At 45.1% G+C, this 27133-nt stretch overlaps 2 protein-coding genes across 2 annotated transcripts in view; both read right to left on the bottom strand.

Moving 5' to 3' along the window:
• Window positions 1–26612, bottom strand: part of LOC112255082 (semaphorin-3D) — a 121760-nt gene extending 95148 nt beyond the window's left edge. The window contains exon 1 of the mRNA XM_042323733.1: window positions 26397–26612. The gene's annotated coding sequence lies outside the window, so the exon portion shown is untranslated. The remainder of the gene's footprint in view (window positions 1–26396) is intronic.
• On the bottom strand, window positions 16139–18557 carry LOC121846741. Its single transcript, XM_042323732.1, has 2 exons — window positions 18111–18557; window positions 16139–18064 (listed from the first exon to the last, which is right to left on the bottom strand). Exons 1-2 carry the CDS (start codon window positions 18555–18557, stop codon window positions 17522–17524), a joined length of 990 nt encoding a protein of 329 aa, XP_042179666.1. The 3' UTR covers window positions 16139–17521.
• Window positions 26613–27133: the final 521 nt, after the last annotated feature.

Below are 27133 nucleotides of genomic sequence, written 5' to 3'. Positions count from 1 at the left end.
TCAAGCCTTCAATGAGTTGAATCAGGTGAGTTTGTGTGGGGCAACAACAACAATGTGTGCTGTTGGGGGTACTGGAGGACTGGAGTTGGGAACTGCTGTAGGGGGTACTTGAGGACTGGAGTTGGGAACCACTGTTGGAGGTACTGGAGGACTGGAGTTGGGAACCACTGTTGGGGTACTGGAGGACTGGAGTTGGGAACCACTGTTGGGGGTACTGGAGGACTGGAGTTGGGAACCGCTGTTGGTGGTACTGGAGGACTGGAGTTGGGAAACAGTGGTGTAGTCTGTTACCATTTAGGAAGTCACTTCCTACAAGAGGGAGACACGAGCTTAAGTTGTCCCTCTGTGGTCAACGGTCAGAGTTCCAAACATGCAGCATGCGTGGGCCTTAAAGAGTAATTCACAACGTGGGAATGTGATACGGGCAATGCGAAGCGGAGTAAGCAAAGTAGGGGAAAGTGGGGTAAGTTGAGCCAAAGGGGTAAGTTGAGCCACCCTTGTTTCTAGAAAACCATAACAAAATTTATAATTTGACCACATATTTAGGAAGAGTTCATCATTTCATGGAGTCCGCAAAGTTAAAAAAAACACATGGAGATTTGTGTTTATTAGTTATATGTTGTGTAATTGTTAGATATTACTTGTTAGATATTACTGCACTGTCAGAACTAGAAGCACAAGCATTTCACTACACCTGCAATAACATCTGCTAAACATGTGTATGTGACCAATAACATCTGCTCACCATGTGTATGTGACCAATAACATCTGCTCACCATGTGTATGTGACCAATAACATCTGCTCACCATGTGTATGTGACCAATAACATCTGCTCACCATGTGTATGTGACCAATAACATCTGCTAAACATGTGTATGTGACCAATAACATTTGATTTGATTTGTAAGCAAGTTAGATGAATTTATTGTGTATGAGGTTTCACAATGCTGGTATCTAAACCAAAGTAGATCATTTTAAGATTGTTCTATATGTCAGGTCTGTATCATTTTCAATATGAAGTCCAATATCTAGCATGGAAGTGCATCCTTATAGCTGTGTGGGCTAATATAGTCAACATGTTAGAAACTGAGCCAATGGCCATGGTGTAAGTTGAGCCAAAGATTAAGCCAATGGCCATGGTGTAAATTGAGCCAATGATTGAGCCAATGGCCATTGTGTAAGTTGAGCCAATGATTGAGCCAATGGCCATGGTGTAAGTTGAGCCAATGATTGAGCCAATGGCCATGGTGTAAATTGAGCCAAAGATTAAGCCAATGGCCATGGTGTAAATTGAGCCAAAGATTAAGCCAATGGCCATGGTGTAAGTTGAGCCAATGATTGAGCCAATGGCCATGGTGTAAGTTGAGCCAAAGATTGAGCCAATGGCCATTGTGTAAGTTGAGCCAATGATTGAGCCAATGGCCATGGTGTAAGTTGAGCCAATGATTGAGCCAATGGCCATGGTGTAAGTTGAGCCAAAGATTAAGCCAATGGCCATGGTGTAAGTTGAGCCAAAGATTAAGCCAATGGCCATGGTGTAAATTGAGCCAATGATTGAGCCAATGGCCATGGTGTAAATTGAGCCAAAGATTAAGCCAATGGCCATGGTGTAAGTTGAGCAAATGATTGAGCCAATGGCCATGGTGTAAATTGAGCCAAAGATTAAGCCAATGGCCATGGTGTAAATTGAGCCAAAGATTAAGCCAATGGCCATGGTGTAAGTTGAGCCAAAGATTGAGCCAATGGCCATGGTGTAAGTTGAGCCAAAGATTGAGCCAATGGCCATGGTGTAAATTGAGCCAAAGATTAAGCCAATGGCCATGGTGTAAGTTGAGCCAAAGATTAAGCCAATGGCCATGGTGTAAGTTGAGCCAATGATTGAGCCAATGGGAAGTGTTTTCTTCCCAGGTGTAATGCAAGGTTTAATTGCTAGGATATTAGCTAACAACAGGGCCTGGTCTACGACAAAAGTGTAAAACAAAAAGTACTAAATGTTTGTTAGGTGTTAAAAGATGCATAAAAAAAATATTTAAAGACAAAAAAGTGGTTGTGATTGTATTGAATTTTGTTTGGGAAATAAAGATAGACATGGAAAAAGGTTGTGGAACTATTTCATTTAGTAAAGACTGATAAATAGTTTTTAGTCCTACTTTTACAGGATGAAACAAGGGTCCGGCTGCCCTCTAATGCCTCATATCAGGAATCACTTTTACAGGATGAAACGAGGGTCCAGCTGCCCTCTAAGGCCTCATATCAGTACCCTCTCTCTCATTCTCTCGCTCTCTGCCAAGCAGTACAAATTTAATGGATCTCAGGCCTCACCACACATGATTGGCTTGACTCTTCTCTCAAGTGAATTAATTGAGATGAATTAATTATTTGAATTTCTTCACTCTCTCTGCCAAGCAGTACAAATTTAATGGATCTCACACCACACATGATTGGCTTGACTCTTCTCTCAAGTGAATTAATTGAGATGAATTAATTAATCTGGGGCGTGTGGTTGGTTTGGGGGAGTGATGTGGCGCGTGTGTAAAGTGATATGGCTTTCACATGCGTGTCGTGTACTGTAGACACTAGTGTCCTTTAAACTATTCAATATATTCCCTTCTTACTTTCAGAGGAAAGAGTCTGGACCACTTTGTAGACTGTATAGAAACTTAATTGTAAAGGCAAGGTCGTTTCCTGGAATTATCCAAAGCATTTCCAGAGAGCGTTCAGCTTGTCCTTAACTGTACCCCTGGGGTTGGTGGGACGACGACTTTAAACCCCAGACTGAGATCAACCACAATGACATGTGTGTGTGTGATCAACCATAATGACAGAGGGTAATAATACTGTCTGTATTGTGGTTCATTAAGGGACTTTGGAGAGGGGTTGTTCTCTGTTGATTGAGAAACTTATAAAGAGATGAACTGGACTGGAGGGCAGGGTACCAATTCTTTATAGTTTATATCCACAGACTACTATCTACGGGCCCGATTCCAACCCGAGTTAAGCGCCCATAAATGGCACGTAATTTCATTTTTTTATGCACTTTTCTCTCTATGAATAAGGCCGAGCGAACGTCCCAGTTCTGAGTGGGAAAAGCATAAACTTTTCATTTTCCCCAATAAAAAAAAAAACAGAATTTTCCATGCACTGTAATTTTACAACTTGATAAGAACTATTGATAAGAGCTAGATAAATGAGTAATCCGATTGGATAAGGGAATTTCAAACATAAATGACACTTGTTTTAGATCTATCTGACCTTGTAAAATTGAATCACTGTGGAAGGAGTACCATGGTAGTATTAATGAGACAGGAGTACCATGGTAGAATCAATGAGACAGGAGTACCATGGTAGTATTAATGAGACAGGAGTACCATGGTAGAATCAATGAGACAGGAGTACCATGGTAGTATTAATGAGACAGGAGTACCATGGTAGTATTAATGAGACAGGAGTACCATGGTAGTATTAATGAGACAGTAGTACCATGGTAGTATTAATGAGACAGGAGTACCATGGTAGTATTAATGAGACAGGAGTACCATGGTAGTATTCATGTGGTAGGAGTACCATGGTAGTATTAATGAGACAGGAGTACCATGGTAGTATTCATGTGGTAGGAGTACCATGGTAGTATTAATGAGACAGGAGTACCATGGTAGTATTCATGTGGTAGGAATACCAAGGTATTGTCACGCCCTGACCTTAGAGAGCTTTTTATGTCTCTATTTTGGTTTGGTCAGGGTGTGATTTGGGCGGGCATTCTATGTTCAGTTTTCTATGTTTTGTAGTTCTATGTTTTGGCCGGGTATGGTTCTCAATCAGAGGCAGCTGTCTATCGTTGTCTCTGATTGGGAACCATACTTAGGTAGCATTTTTCCCACCTGTGTTTTGTGGGTAGTTATTTTCTGTTTAGTGTTTTCTGCACCTGACAGGACTGTTCGTTGTCGTTTCTCATTTTGTTCTGGTGTTCAGTGTTATTGAAAGTCATGAACACTTACCACGCTTTGGTTCGATCCTTCTTCATCAGACGACCATTACGATATCAACTTTCCTTACAGTAAAGTTTATGAAATGCTGTGCCATTTTCCAGCACTTACATTGTACAGCCTTTTTTGCAGGGATGGACAGTCTCAGATGTCTTGGCTATTCTGACTTTCACTGTTTACTATTTCTATCATTTTAAATGTTAGTCGCTCTCAGTGTCCACCGTCAGTAGGCATAATAACCACAGATATTCAACCACCAATTCTCTGTTTAATTCCCTTCAGTTCGTATAGCCTACATTATCATTCCAATGTATTATATTGTTTTGTTAGATGGCTTTCTTTCATCGATGCCTAATATCTCTCGAGTCTGTTGACAAAATTCGAACTGAAAGGTACACCGTATTGAAAGGGACGGTTTAAAATAAATGTGCTGAAAACACTATTTAATGAAAACTGCACAAGAAAATCTGTTGGCCAGCAAGTGGGAGGGTTTTGTAACGATGTGCGCTGAGAGTCGGGAAGCAAGTTCAGGTAGTGAGTGTTTTAATAAACACTGACAAAAAATGATTTCCACGCGGGACACCTAATTGTAAACAGATAGTGTAAGGAATGTGAAGTTCTGAGCCATCTGCTCTTTGTCCTTTTGTCAGGGCTATTAGGAACCTTGTGCCTTTGTTTTCTACAGGAGACAGATCAGACACAGGATGCTCTGAGACGGGCTATAATCAGGACTAAAAGACAGCACAGATCCTATATTTGTCTCTCTCTCTCTGAATCAAATCAAATCAAATCAAATTTATTTATATAGCCCTTCGTACATCAGCTGATATCTCAAAGTGCTGTACAGAAACCCAGCCTAAAACCCCAAACAGCAAGCAATGCAGGTGTAATGGCACGGAATGGAATGGAATGGAGTTTTATCTGAACATGTAGATCTCCCCTCCTGATGCATACTTCTTCATAATCTCCCAGTGATTTATCAGGATCTTTGGCCTGGAGAACTCCAGTTCTGGATGGCAGTTTAGTGTGGAAACAACACAGAGGTTCTACAGAGGGAGAACTAGTCTCTGTAGATATCTCACTGACACACAGGGATCAGGGATCTGCAACAGGTCTGGTCTGGTCAGCCTCTTACTCATAAAAAAACTCCATCAAGCCCACCTTACGGTATAAACTAACGTCACTGCCCACACAGCAAAAAAAAGACATGGTACTACTCAGTAGCTTATTTTCCTCATGTTGAGAAAAACTCACAGGATGGTTTAGGCTTTTACTCTACTACCATCAGATCCATCCATAATTCAAAACCTTTTTCATAATAAAAAGTGTGTAATATATGTTCCAGGGAGGCAACGTTAGTTTGTAAATCAAGTTGGATTCTAGACCCTCGGGAATTGTCTCTGACTCCGATTGGGTAGAACTTACATGGATGATGTCACCAGGCAGAGGTTTATAGAGTATTACCACATGAGGAATAAAAACGATGGTCGTCGTGGGTCTATCCAGATGACTTCTTTAAACAAGGAGTGTCAAAGACTCAATCATGGACACACTTACTGACAGTTGTGGCTGCTTTGCGTGATGTATTGTTGTCTCTACCTTCTTGCCCGTTGTGCTGTTGACTGTGTCCAATAATGTTTATACCATGTTTTGTGCTGCTATCATGTTGTGTTGCTACCATGTTGTTATGTTGTGTTGCTGCCTTGCTATGTTGTTGTCTTTAGGTCTCTCTTTATGTTGTGTTGTCTCTCTTGTCGTGATGTGTGTCTTGTCCTTTATATGTTATTTTTTATTTTCTATTTTTAATCCCAGCCCGCGTCCCCGCATGAGGTCGTTTGCCTTTTGGTAGGCTGTCATTGTACAGAATAATTTGTTCATTAACTGACTTGCCTAGTTAAATAAATTAATGAAGTAATTAATGTACTACTGGCTAGAGAAGTATCTGATGTACTACTGAAAAGTATCTGATTTACTACTGGCGAGAGAAGTATCTGATGTACTACTGAAAAGTATCTGATGTACTACTGGCTAGAGAAGTATCTGATGTACTACTGAAAAGTATCTGATTTACTACTGGCGAGAGAAGTATCTTATGTACTACTGAAAAGTATCTGATTCACTACTGGCTAAAGAAGTATCTGATGTACTACTGGCTAAAGAAGTATCTGATGTACTACTATCTAGAAAAGTATCTGAGGTACTACTAGCTAGAGAAGTAGCTGATTTACTACTGAGAAGTATTTGATACACTACTGAGAAGTATCTGATGTACTACTGGCTAGAGAAGTAATCACAGTGATTTGTTGGTGTATATCTGTTACAGTAACAGGGCTTTGTATGTAGCGTAGAGAGTAGAGGCAACGTGTGGGATGCAGCTGACAAAAGCCTGGTGAATGAGGAGCACATGCTCAGTCAAGAAGCTGATGTCCGGCCCTGACACACACACACACACACAAGTACCTTATCTTGAGGCCCTGAGGCCCTGACACTGAGCTGCAGCCCCATGGTTATCACATAGTCTGCTTCCTGTCACGCACCGACACCAGACCCTTACACTGTAATCACACACGTACTTATACACACACACACACACACACACACACACAAACACACACACACACTCCCCCTCAACAGATGTTTAAGTGTTGTAGTCTGTGAAGTGGCATGCCAACAGACTGTGTCTAAAGTGCCACCATATGCCTTACATGGGACACTATTTTTGACCAGTCCCTCACACTATGGACCATGACCAAAAGTAGTGACCTATAAAGGGGATAGGATTCCATTTAGGATTCAGTTACTCGCCAAGCTCTTCGGCTGGGAGTCCAATAAAGCCATTGTTTTTTCTTCTTCTGTTATGTTAATTAATGACTTCTTATCCTCTCGAACTAAGTCAACAATAGTGTAGTGGTCCTGCCAAGCAGAGGCTGCCGGTGAGCTTCCTTCCCCCTTAGAGTCGCGTATCCGGGTGAAGCTGGGCGCCAACCCCAGGAAGACATTGGGAGAGGGCGTAAGTGACCACACAGCACAGCACAATAAGACAGGACACAGAGCAGCAACAGAGAGCGTCACAATCTCAATGCAGCACAACACAATAAAACATGACAATGTAGAGCAAAGGACAATGCAACACAACACAATATAACACAACGACATACTTCAGAACACATCACAATACAACACAACAGAACACAACATAAACACAATGCCATACAGCACAACATAACATTACACAACGCTATACAGCACAAAGGCATACAGCACAACACAACACAGCACAATGTCATACAGCACAACATAACATTACACAACGCTATACAGCACAAAGGCATACAGCACAACATAACATTACACAACGCTATACAGCACAAAGGCATACAACACAACACAACACAATGCAACACAACACAACGCTATACAACACAATGCCGTACAGCACAAAGGCATACAGCACAACACAACACAACGCCATACCGCACAACATAACATAACACAACATAACACAACATAACATAACACAACATAACATAACACAACATAACGTCATACAGCACAACATAACATTACACAACGCTATACAACACAAAGCCATACAGCACAACACAATGAAACACAACACAATGCCATACAGCACAACACAACACAGCACAACGTCATACAGCACAACAACATAACGCCATACAGCACAACATAACACAACATAACAACATGATACAGCACATCATAACAAAACATAACGCCATACAACACAACACCATACAACACAACACCATACAACACCATACAACACAACACCCGTACAACACAACACCATACAACACAACACCATACGTACAACACAACACCATACAACACCATACAACACAACACCATACATTATAACACCATACAACACAACACAACAACATACAACACAACACCATACAACACAACACAACACCATACAACACAACACCATACAACACACAACACCATACAACACAACATACAACACCATACAAAACAACACCATACAACACAACACCATACAACACAACATACAACACCATACAACACCATACAACACAATACAACACAACACCATACAACACAACACAACACCATAAAACACCATACAACATAACACCATACAACACAACACCATACAAACACAACACCATACAACACCATACAACCATACAACACCATACAACACAACACCATACAACACAACACCATACAACAACACCATACAACACAACACCATACAACACCATACAACACAACACCATACAACACAACACCATACAACACCATACAACACAACACCATACAACACAACACCATACAACACCATACCATACAACACAACACCATACAACACCATACAACATAACACCATACAACATAACACCATACAACACAACATAACACAACACCATACAACACAACATCATACAACACAACACCATACAACATAACACCATACAACATAACACCATACAACACAACATAACACAACACCATACAACATAACACCATACAACACAACACCATACAACACAACACCATACAACACAACACCATACAACACCATACAACATAACACCATACAACATAACACCATACAACACCATATAACACAACACCATACAACACAACACCATACAACACAACACAACAACATACAACACCATACAACACAACACAACAACATAACACCATACACAACACAACACCATACAACAACATACAACACAACACAACACAACACCATACAACACAACACAACACCATACAACACAACACAACATACATACAACATAACACCATACAACACAACACCATACAACACCATACAACACAACATCATACAACACAACACCATACAACACAACACAACAACATACAACACCATACAACACAACACAACAACATACAACACAACACAACACCATACAACACCATACAACATAACACCATACAACATAACACAACACCATACAACACCATACAACACAACACCATACAACACAACACCATACAACACAACACCATACAACATAACACCATACAACATAACACAACACCATACAACATAACATAACCACACAGAAGTCCTGTGTAGCATGGAGCTTGCAATGCCAGGGTTGTGAGTTTGATTCCCATGGGGGACCAGTATGAAAATGTATGTACTCTCTAGTGTAAATTGCTCTGGATAAGAGTGTCTGCTAAATTACAATTGTATATATTGTTGTTTTTTTTAAACGTAGAGCAACACACAGATGCTGCTCCCAACAAGGGAAAAAAAACATGCTCCAGATTTGCTGTCATTCTGTTACGTGTTGCTGAGGTCTGACACTGTCATGGGGTGTTATGGTTAGAGAGCTACGCAAATACTCTGTTACGATTCCCCATCCTTAGACGTAGCAGGACAATGTGCTTGACATGAATGCATTTATTTTTGTTAGCCATTGTTCCTCAGAACTGCCGCCTTGGCCTCTTTTAGTTCAGACGGACTGATCTGAGTGTCAGGGTGTGTGTGTGTGTGTGTGTGTGTATTTTACATGACATTATCAAAACAATACGCTGTAATTTAGAGGACGTTCTGACCTTAGTTCCTTTGTTTTGTCTTTGTTTTAGTATGGTCAGGGCGTGAGTTGGGGTGGGCAGTCTATGTTCTTTTTTCTATGATTTGGGATTTCTGTGTCTGGCCTGGTATGGTTCTCAATCAGAAGCAGCTGTCAATCGTTGTCCCTGATTGAGAACCATACTTACTGAACCATACTGTTTTCACTCTTGTTTTGTGGGTGATTCTTTTCTGTTCTGTGTTTTGCTTCATCGTTCAAGACTGTTCGTTTTTGTTGTTTTATTTTTTTTGTTCAAGTATTCGTATTAAATACAATATGGACACTTACCACGCTGCGCATTGGTCTCACATTTCTTACTCCTCGTCAGAGGAGGACGAAGACAAGCACTACAGTAGGTGGTTTGAAGTCAGATTCAAATCTGATTCTGGCCATGCGACTTGTGTCTGAACGGTCAAATCTGATTCGAGATTGCCACGCTCTCCAAATCAAATCAAATCAAATCAAATTTATTTATATAGCCCTTCGTACATAAGCTGATATCTCAAAGTGCTGTACAGAAACCCAGCCTAAAACCCCAAACAGCAAGCAATGCAGGTGTAGAAGCACGGTGGCTAGGAAAAACTCCCTAGAAAGGCCAAAACCTAGGAAGAAACCTAGAGAGGAACCAGGCTATGTGGGGTGGCCAGTCCTCTTCTGGCTGTGCCGGGTGGAGATTATAACAGAACATGGCCAAGATGTTCATAAATGACCAGCATGGTCAAATAATAATAAGGCAGAACAGTTGAAACTGGAGCAGCAGCACAGTCAGGTGGAAGTTGAAACTGGAGCAGCAGCATGGCCAGGTGGACTGGGGACAGCAAGGAGTCATCATGTCAGGTAGTCCTGGGGCATCTCCAGATTGCCACTCTCTCCAGATTGCCGCCCTCTCCAGATTGCCGCCCTCTCCAGATTGCCACTCTCTCCAGATTGCCGCTCTCCCCAGATTGCCACCCTCTCCAGATTGCCGCCCTCTCCAGATTGCCGCTCTCTCCAGATTAATACCCTCTACAGATTGCCTGCTCTCTCCAGATTAATACTCTCTCCAGATTAATACTCTCTCCAGATTAATACTCTCTCCAGATTGATACCCTCTCCAGATTGATACCCTCTCCAGATTGATACTCTCTCCAGATTGATTCCCCTCTCCAGATTGATACTCTCTCCAGATTGATACCCTCTCCAGATTGATACCCTCTCCAGATTGATACCCGCTCTCTCCAGATTGCCGCCCTCTCCAGATTGCCGCCCTCTCCAGATTACCGCCCTCTCCAGATTGCTACTCTCTTACACCTGCTCTCTCCAGATTGCTACTCTCTCCATAAAACTCACAATTTTAAACTTAATTTCTGTCTCTAAACCTGTTTTTTATTTCTTAATTTTTCAGTAACAACATAACACTTTCACATGTGGATTTGAATACAGTGTGTGCTCCCAAATCTGCAGATAACATTCCATCCATGATAAAGAATGTGTTATCTGTCAAATGAAAGATAATATTTGATCTGGCTGGTGTTCCAGGACCATGGTCTTTAGTAAACAGAACACCTGATAGTAAAACACGTTCCTTTCAGTTGATCAACAAAACATGAAGACCAACAGCATTTCACCTGTGGACTTTTTCTGGAGGCTAAAACCCTCACCCTATAACTCAGCTGTTGAGCAGGGGATAATTATAGACAATTCTCACTGAACACCCCAAAACAAAAAAATACCTGAGCCCTAGGACCATGCCTCAGGACTACCTGGCCTGATGTCTCCTGGCTGTCCCCAGTCCACCTTGTCAAGCCGCAGCTCCAGTTTCAACTGTTTTGCCTGCGGCTATGACCTCTTTGCCTGCGGCCTGACCTCTTCACCGGATGTGCTACCTTGTCCCGGACCTGCCGTTTTTTTCTACCCTCTCGCCCCTCCCTTCCTCTCTCTCTCTACCGCACCTACTGTGTTGTCTCGACCACTGAATGCTCGGCTTTGAAAAGCCAACTGACATTTACTCCTGAGGTGCTGACCTGTTGCACCCTCAACAACCACTGTGATTATTATTTGACCCTGCTGGTCTTCTATGAATGTTTGAAAATATTGAAAAACGATGTACTCTTATAATCTCTACCCGGCCCAGCCAGAAGAGGACTGGCCTCCCCTCAAAGCCTGGTTCCTCTCTACCCGGCACAGCCAGAAGAGGACTGGCCTCCCCTCAAAGCCTGGTTCCTCTCTACCCGGCCCAGCCAGAAGAGGACTGGCCTCCCCTCAAAGCCTGGTTCCTCTCTACCCGGCACAGCCAGAAGAGGACTGGCCACCCCTCAAAGCCTGGTTCCTCTCTACCCGGCACAGCCAGAAGAGGACTGGCCACCCCTCAAAGCCTGGTTCCTCTCTACCCGGCACAGCCAGAAGAGGACTGGCCACCCCTCAAAGCCTGGTTCCTCTCTACCCGGCACAGCCAGAAGAGGACTGGCCACCCCTCAAAGCCTGGTTCCTCTCTACCCGGCACAGCCAGAAGAGGACTGTCCACCCCTCAAAGCCTGGTTCCTCTCTACCCGGCACAGCCAGAAGAGGACTGGCCACCCCTCAAAGCCTGGTTCCTCTCTAGGTTTCTTCTTAGGTTCCGGCCTTTCTAAGGAGTTTTTCCTGGCCACCGTGCCTCTGCATTGCTTTTCTGTTTGGGGTTTTAGGCTGGGTTTCTGTATAAGTACTTTGTGACATCTGCTTATGTAAAAAGGGCTAGAGAGAGAGAGAGAGATCTCCTGTAAGTAGTCAATAAGTAGCTCTAACCCGTGGTCTGTGAACGAGATGACAGACTGATCCGTGTCTGTCGTCACCTGGACATGGACTCAACATGGACAGACTGATCCGTATCTGTCGTCACCTGGACATGGACTCAACAACAGACAGACCAGACCACATTCATCACCTCAACATGGACAGACTGATCCGCGTCTGTCGTCACCTGGCATTACAGACCAGACCACATTCATCACCTCAACATGGACAGACTGATCCGTGTCTGTCGTCACCTGGCATTACAGACCAGGCCCGAGCAAAGAGTTCCAGACACACAATTGAAGGGTAACACCTCAGCTGAGAATGACAACATAAAACCTATGAGAGATATCACTGCCGACAGCCCAGTTTAGACTAAAGCTGTGAAGGTTAAGTTAGTTTAAATACTAAAGGTGATGAAGGCCATGTGACACTCAAAATGGAGTGAAAACAATACCATATTAGTCTCAATCAACACATTAATTTGTTTATATCTAGTAATTTCAAGTCACAGACTAATGAAGACACAAAACAATGTCCTGTTCTGAGGGGCTTTTGACACGTTGTCTTTTGCAGGAATCAGAGTTTAAACTTTTCTATTGACATTAACATCCCTACCTACCTTCCATCCCTGCCTACCTTCCATCCCTACCTACCTTCCATCCCTGCCTACCTTCCATCCCTGCCTACCTTCCATCCCTGCCTACCTACCTTCCATCCCTGCCTACCTACCTTCCATCCCTGCCTACCTTTCATCCCTGCCTATCTTCCATCCCTGCCTACCTTCCATCCCTGCCTACCTTCTATCCCTGCCTACCTTCCATCCCTGCCTACCTTCCATCCCTACCTACCTTCCATCCCTGCCTACCTTCCATCCCTGCCTACCTTCCATCCCTACCTACCTTCCATCCCTGCCTACCTTTCATCCCTGCCTACCTTCCATACCTACCTACCTTCCATACCTACCTACCTTCCATACCTACCTACCTTCCATACATGCCTACCTTCCATCCCTGCCTACCTTCCATCCCTACCTTCCATCCCTGCCTACCTACCTTCCATCTCTGCCTACCTACCTTCCATCCCTGCCTACCTTTCATCCCTGCCTATCTTCCATCCCTACCTACCTTCCATACATGCCTACCTTCCATCCCTGCCTACCTTCCATCCCTGCCTACCTTCTATCCCTACCTTCCATCCCTACCTTCCATCCCTGCCTACCTACCTTCCATCCCTGCCTACCTACCTTCCATCCCTGCCTACCTTCCATCCCTGCCTACCTTCCTTCCATCCCTGCCTACCTTCCTTCCATCCCTGCCTACCTTCCATCCCTGCCTACCTACCTTCCATCCCTGCCTACCTACCTTCCATCCCTGCCTACCTACCGTCCCTACCTTCCATCCCTACCTACCTTCCATCCCTGCCTACCTACCATACCTACCTACCTTCCATCCCTACCTACCTTCCATCCCTACCTACCTTCCCTGCCTACCTACCTTCCATCCCTACCTACCTTCCATCCCTACCTACCTTCCATCCCTGCCTACCTACCTTCCATCCCTGCCTACCTTCCATTCCTACCTACCTTCCATCCCTATCTACCTTCCATCCCTTCCTACCTTCCATCCCTACCTACCTTCCATCCCTGCCAACCTTCCATCCCTGCCTACCTTCCATCCCTACCTACCTTCCATCCCTACCTACCTTCCATCCCTACCTACCTTCCATACCTTCCTACCTTCCATCCCTTCCTACCTTCCATCCCTACCTACCTTCCATCCCTGCCTACCTTCCATCCCTGCCTACCTTCCATCCCTACCTACCTTCCATCCCTACCTACCTTCCATCCCTGCCTACCTGCCTTCCATCCCTACCTACCTACCTTCCATCCCTCCCTACCTACCTTCCATCCCTGCCTACCTACCTTACATACCTACCTACCTTCCATCCCTGCCTACCTACCTTCCATCCCTGCCTACCTACCTTACATACATACCTACCTTCCATCCCTGCCTACCTACCTTCCATCCCTGCCTACCTACCTTCCATCCCTACCCACCTTCCATCCCTACCTACCTACCTTCCATCCCTGCCTACCTACCTTCCCTACCTTCCATCCCTACCTACCTTCCATCCCTGCCTACCTACCTTCCATCCCTGCCTACCTTCCATCCCTGCCTACCTTCCATCCCTACCTACCTTCCATCCCTACCTACCTTCCAACCCTACCTACCTTCCATACCTTCCTACCTTCCATCCCTTCCTACCTTCCATCCCTACCTACCTTCCATCCCTGCCTACCTTCCATCCCTACCTACCTTCCATCCCTACCTACCTTCCATCCCTACCTACCTTCCATCCCTGCCTACCTTCCATCACTACCTACCTTCCATCCCTACCTACCTTCCATCCCTACCTACCTTCCATCCCTACCTACCTTCCATCCCTGCCTACCTGCCTTCCATCCCTACCTACCTACCTTCCATCCCTGCCTACCTTCCATCCCTGCCTACCTACCTTCCATCCCTGCCTACCTACCTTCCATCCCTACCCACCTTCCATCCCTACCTACCTACCTTCCATCCCTGCCTACCTACCTTCCCTACCTTCCATCCCTACCTACCTTCCATCCCTGCCTACCTACCATACCTACCTACCTTCCATCCCTACCTACCTTCCATCCCTACCTACCTTCCATACCTACCTACCTTCCCTGCCTACCTACCTTCCATCCCTACCTACCTTCCATCCCTACCTACCTTCCATCCCTGCCTACCTACCTTCCATCCCTGCCTACCTTCCATCCCTGCCTACCTTCCATCCCTACCTACCTTCCATCCCTACCTACCTTCCATCCCTACCTACCTTCCTACCTTCCATCCCTTCCTACCTTCCATCCCTACCTACCTTCCATCCCTGCCTACCTTCCATCCCTACCTACCTTCCATCCCTACCTACCTTCCATCCCTACCTACCTTCCATCCCTACCTACCTTCCATCCCTGCCTACCTTCCATCCCTACCTACCTTCCATCCCTACCTACCTTCCATCCCTACCTACCTTCCATCCCTCCCTACCTTCCATCCCTCCCTACCTGCCTTCCATCCCTACCTACCTACCTTCCATCCCTGCCTACCTACCTTCCATCCCTGCCTACCTACCTTACATACATACCTACCTTCCATCCCTGCATACCTACCTTCCATCCCTGCCTCCCTACCTTCCATCCCTACCCACCTTCCATCCCTGCCTACCCTACCTACCTTCCATCCCTGCCTACCTACCTTCCATCCCTACCTTCCATCCCCTACCGTCCATCCCTGCCTACCTACCTTCCATCCCTACCCACCTTCCATCCCTACCTACCGTCCATCCCTGCCTACCTTCCTTCCATCCCTACCTACCTTCCATCCCTACCCACCTTCCATCCCTACCTACCGTCCATCCCTGCCTACCTACCTTCCATCCCTACCCACCTTCCATCCCTACCTACCGTCCATCCCTGCCTACCTTCCTTCCATCCCTACCTACCGTCCATCCCTGCCTACCTTCCTTCCATCCCTACCCACCTTCCATCCCTACCTACCGTCCATCCCTGCCTATCTACCTTCCATCCCTACCTACCTTCCATCCCTACCCACCCTCCATCCCTACCTACCGTCCATCCCTGCCTACCTACCTTCCATCCCTACCTACCGTCCATCCCTGCCTACCTTCCTTCCATCCCTACCTTCCTTCCATCCCTGCCTACCTTCCATCCCTGCCTACCTACCTTCCATCCCTGCCTACCTACCTTACATACATACCTACCTACCTTACATACCTACCTACCATCCATCCCTGCCTACCTTTCCATCTAACCCTGTATGTGTATCAGTGCTGGTCTTGGACTGAAACAGGTTCCAGGATTCATTTTGTGTTAAGGTACTGTTTATATTTAGGTACAGGAACTCCTCAATCCTTCTGTGCTCATATTCTATCAAAGGAACAGGAGCTCAAGCAGTAGAACATTTTGAGGTGCCAGTACTCAAGTCCGGTGAGCTGCTGGTGCGTCTCATTATGTTTTAACAGTTGCATCATAACATTCCAGTCAGTGTGTGTCCCGTGTGAGACGAGCAGCGGGAGAGGATGCCGTAACAGGATCCAGCTACTTTTTGTAATTGCGTCTGTTGTATCATCGGAAGGAACAGGCCAACAGCTTTGCTCCTGCACTGTCTAGAGAGAGAGGGGACACTAGTGACATTCTGGTTGGGTGGTCTCTCTCTCTCTGTCGCTCTCTCTCTCTCTCTCGTGCACACACACACACACACACACACACACACACAGGAAACAGCAGGAAAGGAAGGAACACAAAATAAACAGTGCGTGTAACATCCCAATAACCACAAAGCCTTGACTGGACTGTCATGTAACATGCACTTGCTAATGTTATTACACCTTCCCAATACAAGCTTTGTTCACACACAGCAAACGACAACCACTCCTGAGAACGTCCCACTTCCTCTCTTTATGTCCAGCGAGAACCAGTGGACAGAACGTACCCATGCCCCAGCCCTACCCTAAGGAAACAGGATACAGGGAGTAGTACTACAGATGCGATATCTTAATTTGACTCAGTTTCTCACAGAAGGAGAATTATTCTGCATGTAATGTGAAATATGATGTGGAATATAATTAATGGAAAAAAATTTTGTAGGGTTTGATACATTTTTAAAATGGTAATTACAAACTTGAGAAGTTTTCATTTCCTGAAACATCATGATGATCAAATTAAGATGCAACATATGTATAAGTGGGTGGTGAGGTTTTGTATTATATTATTAACATGTCAGCTGGTCTGGTTTATATCCCAACTGTATAATCACATGATGTATAGAAACATGCCTTAATAACCCAGAGGGGAAACGAGGAGGAATGTATATGTTAGTCACCTAATCGCTCTACATAAAGTATACTGTAACCAATCTGAGTTGGAGGAGGACATGGGACTCTATTCTTCAACGCGCTGTCACAGACACAGCTGGGAGTGTGGGGCTGAAATTCCATCTGATTGATACTTAAACACACACACGCTATGCAGCTGAATTAGGGTGTTCTCCCAATTACACTAATAAAAATAATCAATCAATTAATTTGAATGAATCATTTAAACAGGAGCATAAGAAACTCTGTCATACCTATAGACAGCTGGTACACCACCTCTGACTGAAACAGTCGGTACACCACCTCTGACTGAAACAGTCGGTACACCACCTCTGACTGAAACAGTCGGTACACCACCTCTGACTGAAACAGTCGGTACACCACCTCTGACTGAAACAGTCGGTACACCACCTCTGACTGAAACAGACGGTACACCACCTCTGACTGAAACAGTCGGTACACCACCTCTGACTGAAACAGTCGGTACACCACCTCTGACTGAAACAGTCGGTACACCACTGACTCTGACTGAAACAGTCGGTACACCACACCACCTCTGACTGAAACAGTCGGTACACCACCTCTGACTGAAACAGTCGGTACACCACCTCTGACTGAAACAGTCGGTACACCACCTCTGACTGAAACAGTCGGTACACCACCTCTGACTGAAACAGTCGGTACACCACCTCTGACTGAAACAGTCGGTACACCACCTCTGACTGAAACAGTCGGTACACCACCTCTGACTGAAACAGTCGGTACACCACCTCTGACTGAAACAGTCGGTACACCACCTCTGACTGAAACACCACCTCTGACTGAAACAGTCGGTACCACCACCTCTGACTGAAACAGTCGGTACACCACCTCTGACTGAAACAGTCGGTACACCACCTCTGACTGAAACAGACGGTACACCACCTCTGACTGAAACAGTCGGTACACCACCTCTGACTGAAACAGTCGGTACACCACCTCTGACTGAAACAGTCGGTACACCACCTCTGACTGAAACAGACGGTACACCACCTCTGACTGAAACAGACGGTACACCACCTCTGACTGAAACAGTCGGCACACCACCTCTGACTGAAACAGTCGGTACACCACCTCTGACTGAAACAGTCGGTACACCACCTCTGACTGAAACAGACGGTACACCACCTCTGACTGAAACAGTCGGTACACCACCTCTGACTGAAACAGTCGGTACACCACCTCTGACTGAAACAGTCGGTACACCACCTCTGACTGAAACAGTCGGTACACCACCTCTGACTGAAACATGGGGTACACCACATCTGACTGAAACAGTCGGTACACCACCTCTGACTGAAACAGTCTGACTGAAACAGTCGGTACACCACCTCTGACTGAAACAGTCGGTACACCACCTCTGACTGAAACAGTCGGTACACCACCTCTGACTGAAACAGTCGGTACACCACCTCTGACTGAAACCACCTCTGACTGAAACAGTCGGTACACCACCTCTGACTGAAACTGGTACACCACCTCTGAAACAGTCGGTACACCACCTCTGACTGAAACAGTCGGTACACCACCTCTGACTGAAACAGACGGTACACCATCTCTGACTGAAACAGACGTTAAAAAATGGTTAAATTAAATATTTGAAATAGCATGTTTTAAATCAATTAAATCAAAATATACAACTGAGACGTTTAGGAAATAAACACTTCCTAGCTTTCCTCATCGAAGTGAAAACAGGGGTACTTGATACCTACAGTCTCTCTGTTTAACCTACAGTCTCTGTTTAACCTACAGTCTCTGTTTAACCTAGTCTCTCTGTTTTTTAACTTCCTCCCCCCTATCTTTCACTGTCTTTCATTCTCCTCCTCTCTCACACTCTCTCTCAACCCATCTCTCTCTCTCGCCATCCTTAGGCAGCAGTAATAAGGGCTGGTTTATACCTGCCCACCTGACACATACTGAAACAATGAGAAGGACCCAGGACCCCGTCTTGACTATAAACCACCCAGCAGCATCTATCTCCCTCTGTCTTTCCTACAGACCCACAGTGCCATGGTCTTGCAGTGTTTAAAGAGGCAATATGATTTGTTTTATAGACAAAAGAGGCAATATGATTGTTTTATAGATAATGTTACATATTCAATATGTTCCTGGTTCTAGATTTATACCTGACTGTAGGTCCTGAACTAGAAAGACAATACAACATGTAATACTCATCCCTTCATCTCGCTCTCTCCTCCTCTTCCTCCCTCCCTCCCTCCCTCATCTCTCTCTCTTCTCCTCTCCCTCCCTCCCTCCCTCCCTCATCTCTCTCTCTCCTCCTCTCCCTCCCTCCCTCATCTCTCTCTCTCCCTCCTCCCTCCCTCCCTCCCTCCCTCATCTCTCTCTCTCCTCCTCTCCCTCCCTCATCTCTCTCTCCTCCTCTCCCTCCCTCCCTCATCTCGCTCTCTCCTCCTCTTCCTCCCTCCCTCCTCTCTCCCTCCCTCCCTCATCTCTCTCTCCCTCCCTCATCTCTCTCACTCTTTCTGCCCCCCTCTCCCTCCCTCCCTCATCTTTCTCTCCCTCCCCCTGCATCTCTCTCTCTCTCTCTCTCTCTCTCTCGCTCTGTCCCCCTCTCCCTCCCCCCTCATCCTTCTCTCGCTCTTTCCTCAGCCTTCCATCTCTTTCCACTGCAGATCTGTCAGTCTGCTGTGAGGAGAACCAGACCCAGGGCTCTACCCTGTTGTGAGGAGAACCAGACCCGGAGTTCTACCTAGTCCCTGACGGAGTAGCAGCAAGCCAGAGGGAGGTAGCTGGGGCATGGGGAGGGGGGTGGAGGGATGGAGTGCTGGGAGAAATATAGGGAGGGTAAGATCAGAGAGCTGGTCCCATGAGATGTGCATGGGACCTCTGTGTTAATTTGAGGAACAAAACCTGCCGCCCAGTGTGCTTCGCTGACTGGCAATAGAGGACTGGATGTGTCCCAACAGACAGACTGACCTCCAGCCTAGCCTCTAGATTCAGACCCCTCAAAGTCCATTCTAAGTTCGGCTCAGCCTCAGGCTGTGTCCTATATTGTGCCCTACTTTTGACCAGGGTCGTATAAGGCTCTAGTCAAAAGTAGTGCACTAAATAGGTACTATTGTGGTATTTTGGATCAATTAACTGGACCTGGAGAGGAAGAGAACACATCAACAGGTTCTGGTCACCGGGTTCTGGTTCTAATACACCGGAGACCTCTCAGTAACATGTAACATCGTTTATTGGATAAGGACAGATCATCTCTCAACGTGGCAGTTTTTAAATGACTAAATATCTCAGTCTTTGTGTTGACGAGGGAATGGTGTAACACTGTACATATGTTACAACTCACGTTACAACACCCGAGCCCCTACAAGCAGTTATTGCCTATGACTAGCTCAGATCTGGCTGTAGTCTCTATTATCATGATGAAACTACACGTCAGAGACAAAGAGGAGGAAATAGGGGGAGAGAATGAAGACCATTGTATTGACCCTCCCACTCCGTCTGCCGAATTCTCTCTCTTTGCTCTTGTTTTCCTTTAATAGGATGTCGGTGGGCAGAGCCGGGAGGGTCGTCAGCGAAATGAGATAATTGCACCTCTATCCCCATTCATTGGGGAGACTCTCTTCGTGTGTAGACACACTGATAGATTTTGGTTGTGGCATTTTTGTGTCTGTTTTTGTTTGTTTGCGTTGGCACCTTTCAACACTCCTCATTATCACATTAATGCACGCAACCACTCCCTTACACTACTGCTTACTGACTACACACACCATTGCTCATTGTATATAGTTTACTTTAGTTAATAAATATATTTAGTTATTTCTTATATCCACGTTGTCTCCCTTTTTGTTACGAACTTTGAGCCGGTTCATGACACCATGGACATGGAGGAGCATAGTGTATATATATATAGTGTATAGTATTTAGTATATAATATAGTACATGATATAATATAGTAGTATATAATATAGGGCTCCCGAGTGGTGCAGTGGTCTAAGGCACTACATCTCAGTGCAAGAGGCGCACGATTGGCCCAGCGTCGTCCAGGTTTTGCCAGGGTAGGCCGTCATTGTAAATAAGAATTTGTTCTTAACCGACTTGCCTAGTTAAATAAAGGATACATAAAAAAATATATATATATATAGTATAGACTACAGTACATTATATATAGACTACAGTACATGGTATATAGACTACAGTACATGATATATAGACTACAGTACATGATACATAGACTACAGTACATGGGATATAGACTACAGTACATGATATATAGACTACAGTACATGATACATAGACTACAGTACATGATACATAGACTACAGTACATGATACATAGACTACAGTACATGATACATAGACTACAGTACATGATACATAGACTACAGTACATGATACATAGACTACAGTACATGATACATAGACTACAGTACATGATACATAGACTACAGTACATGATACATAGACTACAGTACATGATACATAGACTACCGTTCAAAAGTTTGGGGTCACTTTGAAATGTCCTTGTTTTTGAAAGTAAAGCAAATGTTTTGTAAATAAATTGTCCATTAAAATAACATAAAATTGATCAAAAATACAGTGTAGACATTGTTAATGTTGTAAATGACTATTGTAGCTCCTTGTTCACGGTAAACACAAAGCATATTGGGACATGTTGGATGTGGCAGTAGGGTAGCCTAGTGGTTAGAGTGTTGGACTAATAACCGGAAGGTTGCAAGTTCAAACCCCCGAGCTGACAAGGAACAAATCTGTCATTCTGCCCCTGAACAGGCAGTTAACCCACTGATCCTAGACCGTCATCGAAAAAAAGAATTTGTTCTTAAAAAACTTGCCTAGTTATATAAAGGTAAAAATGTGTTGTAGAGAGCACTAGATGCTTGCAAACGATGTTCAAGCAGTCATGAAGGCTGTGCAGCTAGCTCCTGGGAATGAATCCCCGCAGATGGATATATGACAGTGTACAGTACTTTAAACATCTGTCTCTTTATGTCAAACAGACACTCGTGGAAATAAGATATAGTGATAATTCCATCACGATGTCACCCTTGAATAGAGATTGTAAGCGTGAGAACAGATATTTTGTTGTACCATTTTTGACATATGCAGAGGGACGCAATTCTGTTTCTCACAAAAATGTAGACATTCTATTCTCATTCAGTTCTATTGATACTCAATATCAACAATATCAACTCAGAAATGCGTTTCAATTTCAAACAATGACTTGGAATATGTAGATAACAGGACTTCGAGTATGGGAGGATAAAAAATAAATCAATGTTCATCGGGTATATCAGGTCGGCTATTGTTTGCTAGCTTGTGGCCGAGGCAGCTCAGTTACCGTTGGAGCAGGGCACCAGCCAGATAAGCATTGTGAAGTGTGAACACTACACTGGAGCACCCACTGAAAGGGTGAAGTACATGGCTAGATGTTGTCTACAGTAGAGAGTGAAGTACATAGAGACTCTGCAGTGAAGTACCTGGCTAGATGTTCTCTACACTAGAGAGTGAAGTACATAGAGACTCTGTAGTAAAGTACATGGCTAGATGTTCTCTACAGTAGAGAGTGAAGGAGATAGAGACTGTAGTGAAGTACCTGGCTAGATGTTCTCTACAGTAGAGAGTGAAGTGCTTCTACACCTGCATTGCTTGCTGTTTGGGGTTTTAGGCTGGGTTTCTGTACAGCACTTTGAGATATCAGCTGATGTACGAAGGGCTATATGAATAAATTTGATTTGATTTGATTTGATTTGAAGTACATAGAGACTCTGTAGTGAAGTACCTGGTTAGATGTTCTCTACAGTACAGAGTGAAGTACATAGAGACTCTGTAGTAAAGTACCTGGCTAGATGTTCTCTACAGTAGAGTGAAGTACATAGAGACTCTGTAGTAAAGTACCTGGTTAGATGTTCTCTACAGTACAGAGTGAAGTACCTGGCTAGATGCTCTCTACAGTAGAGAGTGAAGGAGATAGAGACTCTGTAGTGAAGTACCTGGCTAGATGCTCTCTACAGCAGAGTGTGAAGGAGATAGAGACTCTGTACCTGGCTAGATGTTCTCTACTGTGGAGAGTGAGCATCTCTCTACATCAGAGGTTTAACATGTTTATCATATATGCATAATCACTTTAACTATACATTCATGTACGTACTACCTCAATCAGCCTGACTAACCGGTGTCTGTATGTAGCCTCTCTACTTTTATAGTCTCGCTACTGTATATAGCCTGTCTTTTTTACTGTTGTTTTATTTCTTTACTTACCTATTGTTCCCCTAATACATTTTTTGCACTATTGGTTAGAGCCTGTAAGTAAGCATTTCACTGTAAGGTCTACACCTGTTGTATTCAGCATTTCACCTGTTGTATTCGGTGCACGTGACAAATAAACTTTGATTTGATTTGATGTGTCACCGACAGCATACTCAAACTCTCCAAGCATCTAGTGCTCTCTCTCTCTCTCTCTCTCTCTCTCTCTCTCTCTCTCTCTCTCTCTCGTGCGCTCTCTCTTCATCTTTCTCTCGCACATTCTCTCTCTCTCTCTCTCGCTCTGTCTCTCGCTCTCTCGCTCTCTCGCTCTGTCTCTCGCTCTCTCTCGCGCTCTCTCTTCATCTTTCTCTCGCACATTCTCTCTCTCTCTCTCTCTCGCTCTGTCTCTCGATCTCTCGCTCTCTCGCTCTCTCACTCTGTCTCTCGCTCTCGCGCGCTCTCTCTCTCTCTTCATCTCTCTCTCTTCATCTCTCTCTCTCTCTCTCTCTCTCTCTCTCTGTCTCTGTCTCTGTCTCTCTCTCTCTCTGTCTCTCTCTCTCTCTCTCTCTCTCTCTCAGTAGGTTAAAGTATCTTTCCCCTTCTCCCTTGTTAGGTTCCGTGCCTATGTCAAACTATTATTCCAGTGGCACTGAGATAAGAGGAAAGACACAATGCAGAGATACAGTCATAGGAAAGAGAGGGAAGCAACGTAGCCACAAACAGAGGAAAGGCACAACGTAGACACAGTCACAGACGGAGGAAAGGCACAACGTAGTCACAGCCACAAACAGAGGAAAGGCACAACGTAGACACAGTCACAGACGGAGGAAAGGCACAACGTAGCCACAGTCACAAACAGAGGAAAGGCACAACGTAGCCACAGTCACAGACGGAGGAAAGGCACAACGTAGCCACAGTCACAGACGGAGGAAAGGCACAACGTAGCCACAGACGGAGGAAAGGCACAACGTAGCCACAGTCACAAACGGAGGAAAGGCACAACGTAGCCACAGTCACAGACGGAGGAAAGGCACAACGTAGCCACAGCCACAAACAGAGGAAAGGCACAACGTAGACACAGTCACAGACGGAGGAAAGGCACAACGTAGCCACAGTCACAGACGGAGGAAAGGCACAACGTAGCCACAGACGGAGGAAAGGCACAACGTAGCCACAGTCACAAACGGAGGAAAGGCACAACGTAGCCACAGTCACAGACGGAGGAAAGGCACAACGTAGCCACAGCCACAGACGGAGGAAAGGCACAACGTAGCCACAGTCACAGACGGAGGAAAGGCACAACGTAGCCACAGCCACAGACGGAGGAAAGGCACAATTTAGCCACAGTCACAGACAGAGGAAAGGCACAGCGTAGCCACAGTCACAGACTGAGGAAAGGCACAACGTAGCCACAGACGGAGGAAAGGCACAACGTAGCCACAGTCACAGACGGAGGAAAGGCACAATTTAGCCACAGTCACAGACAGAGGAAAGGCACAGCGTAGCCACAGTCACAGACTGAGGAAAGGCACAACGTAGCCACAGTCACAGACGGAGGAAAGGCACAACGTAGACACAGTCACAGACGGAGGAAAGGCACAACGTAGCCACAGACGGAGGAAAGGCACAACGTAGCCACAGTCACAGACGGAGGAAAGGCACAACGTAGCCACAGTCACAGATGGAGGAAAGGCACAACGTAGTCACAGTCACAGACGGAGGAAAGGCACAACGTAGCCACAGTCACAGATGGAGGAAAGGCACAACGTAGACAGTCACAGACAGAGGAAAGGCACAACGTAGACACAGTCACAGACGGAGGAAAGGCACAACGTAGTCACAGTCACAGACAGAGGAAAGGCACAACATAGACACAGTCACAGCCGGAGGAAAGGCACAACGTAGCCACAGTCACAGACGGAGGAAAGGCACAATGTAGTCACAGAGGAAAGGCACACAGTCACAGACTGAGGAAAGGCACAAATAGCCACAGTCACAGACTGAGGAAAGGCACAACGTAGCCACAGTCACAGACTGAGGAAAGGCACAACGTAGACACAGTCACAGACGGAGGAAATGAGGACACAGTCACAGACGGAGGAAATGCACAATTTAGCCACAGTCACAGACTGAGGAAATGCACAACATAGCCACAGTCACAGACTGAGGAAATGCACAACGTAGCCACAGTCACAGACGGAGGAAAGGCACAACGTAGCCACAGTCACGGAGGAGGAAAGGCACAATTTAGCCACAGTCACAGACAGAGGAAAGGCACAGCGTAGCCACAGTCACAGACTGAGGAAAGGCACAACGTAGCCACAGTCACAGACGGAGGAAAGGCACAACGTAGCCACAGTCACAGGACTAAACAACAGTCTGACTAACAGTTTGTACAGAGGAGTCAACTACCATAACAGGATGTCATATAGACAATCACTGCACCTTACTCATAGCCAGGACCAGAGATTTTTTTTAGGGTGGTTCACTGTATTCTCTATGCTACTGGTTCTAAACTTACTGTGTTTTAAGCTTCAATATCTTCCATTGTAAATGGATATTCCTCGAAAATCAAAAGAGTAAATGTCTCAATGTAGACATTGAGCTTCTCCCTGAATCTCAGTCACACAAATTAGAATATATTCGGCTGTTTACACGTTTATAAACAGAGCAAAATAAGTAGGAAAATAATTTTGGCAGGCTATTGATTGATCTAGAATAGATGTATAGCATAATGTCATAAATCATGTGGTTTACAGATCTTACCTGCCAACAATATCCTCATAGTCTGCCTCACAAAATTGAAAGAGCCGTTTCAAAAATCAAAGTTAATGTCAGAAAGTAAACTTTTCCGCAACTTACCAGACTCTTTATTTCTTGAAAGTGATTTCTGAAGATGAGTTATTCCAGTCCAAATCTAACGTAGACGGGCTCCTGATACAGTGACAGGGTGAAACGATCTGCCGCAGGGTTTGAGAAAGAGAAGCGACGTGAGATGACTCCACATTGTCGCGTTCCACACGTTATAAACAAACTCCGCATGTTGGGCTGGGATCGTGAAGGCCACTCCTCCGGTAGGTAGTCCCTCTCTCCATCATCCTCGGCTGCGCTTCCCAGCTCCCTCCCGCTCTGTCGCCAATCAAATATCTGCTCATTACACTCATGACGCACATCGAGTGGGAACAATATTATGTGTTTGTGCAGGTGTATCTAGCACATGATAAAGTATTGGTTGGGTACTATAATAACGGGCCTAGACAAGAAATTCATTTTCTCCACATTAAATCAAATCAAAGTTTATTTGTCACGTGCGCAGAATACAACAGGTGTAGACTACAGTGAAATGCTGAATACAACAGGTGTACTAACTACAGTGAAATGCTGAATACAACAGGTGTTAACTACAGTGAAATGCTGAATACAACAGGTGTTGACTACAGTGAAATGCTGAATACAACAGGTGTTGACTACAGTGAAATGCTGAATACAACAGGTGTTGACTACAGTGAAATGCTTACTTACAGGCTCTAACGAATAGTGCAAAAAAGGGTCAGGGTAATTTAATGTAGTCACTTTGTCCATATCTACATGTACATACT

Source organism: Oncorhynchus tshawytscha, linkage group LG07 (genome assembly GCF_018296145.1).
Source record: "Oncorhynchus tshawytscha isolate Ot180627B linkage group LG07, Otsh_v2.0, whole genome shotgun sequence".
NCBI classification, from domain to species: Eukaryota; Metazoa; Chordata; class Actinopteri; order Salmoniformes; family Salmonidae; genus Oncorhynchus; species Oncorhynchus tshawytscha.
This window is presented reverse-complemented; position numbering and strand designations above follow the sequence as displayed.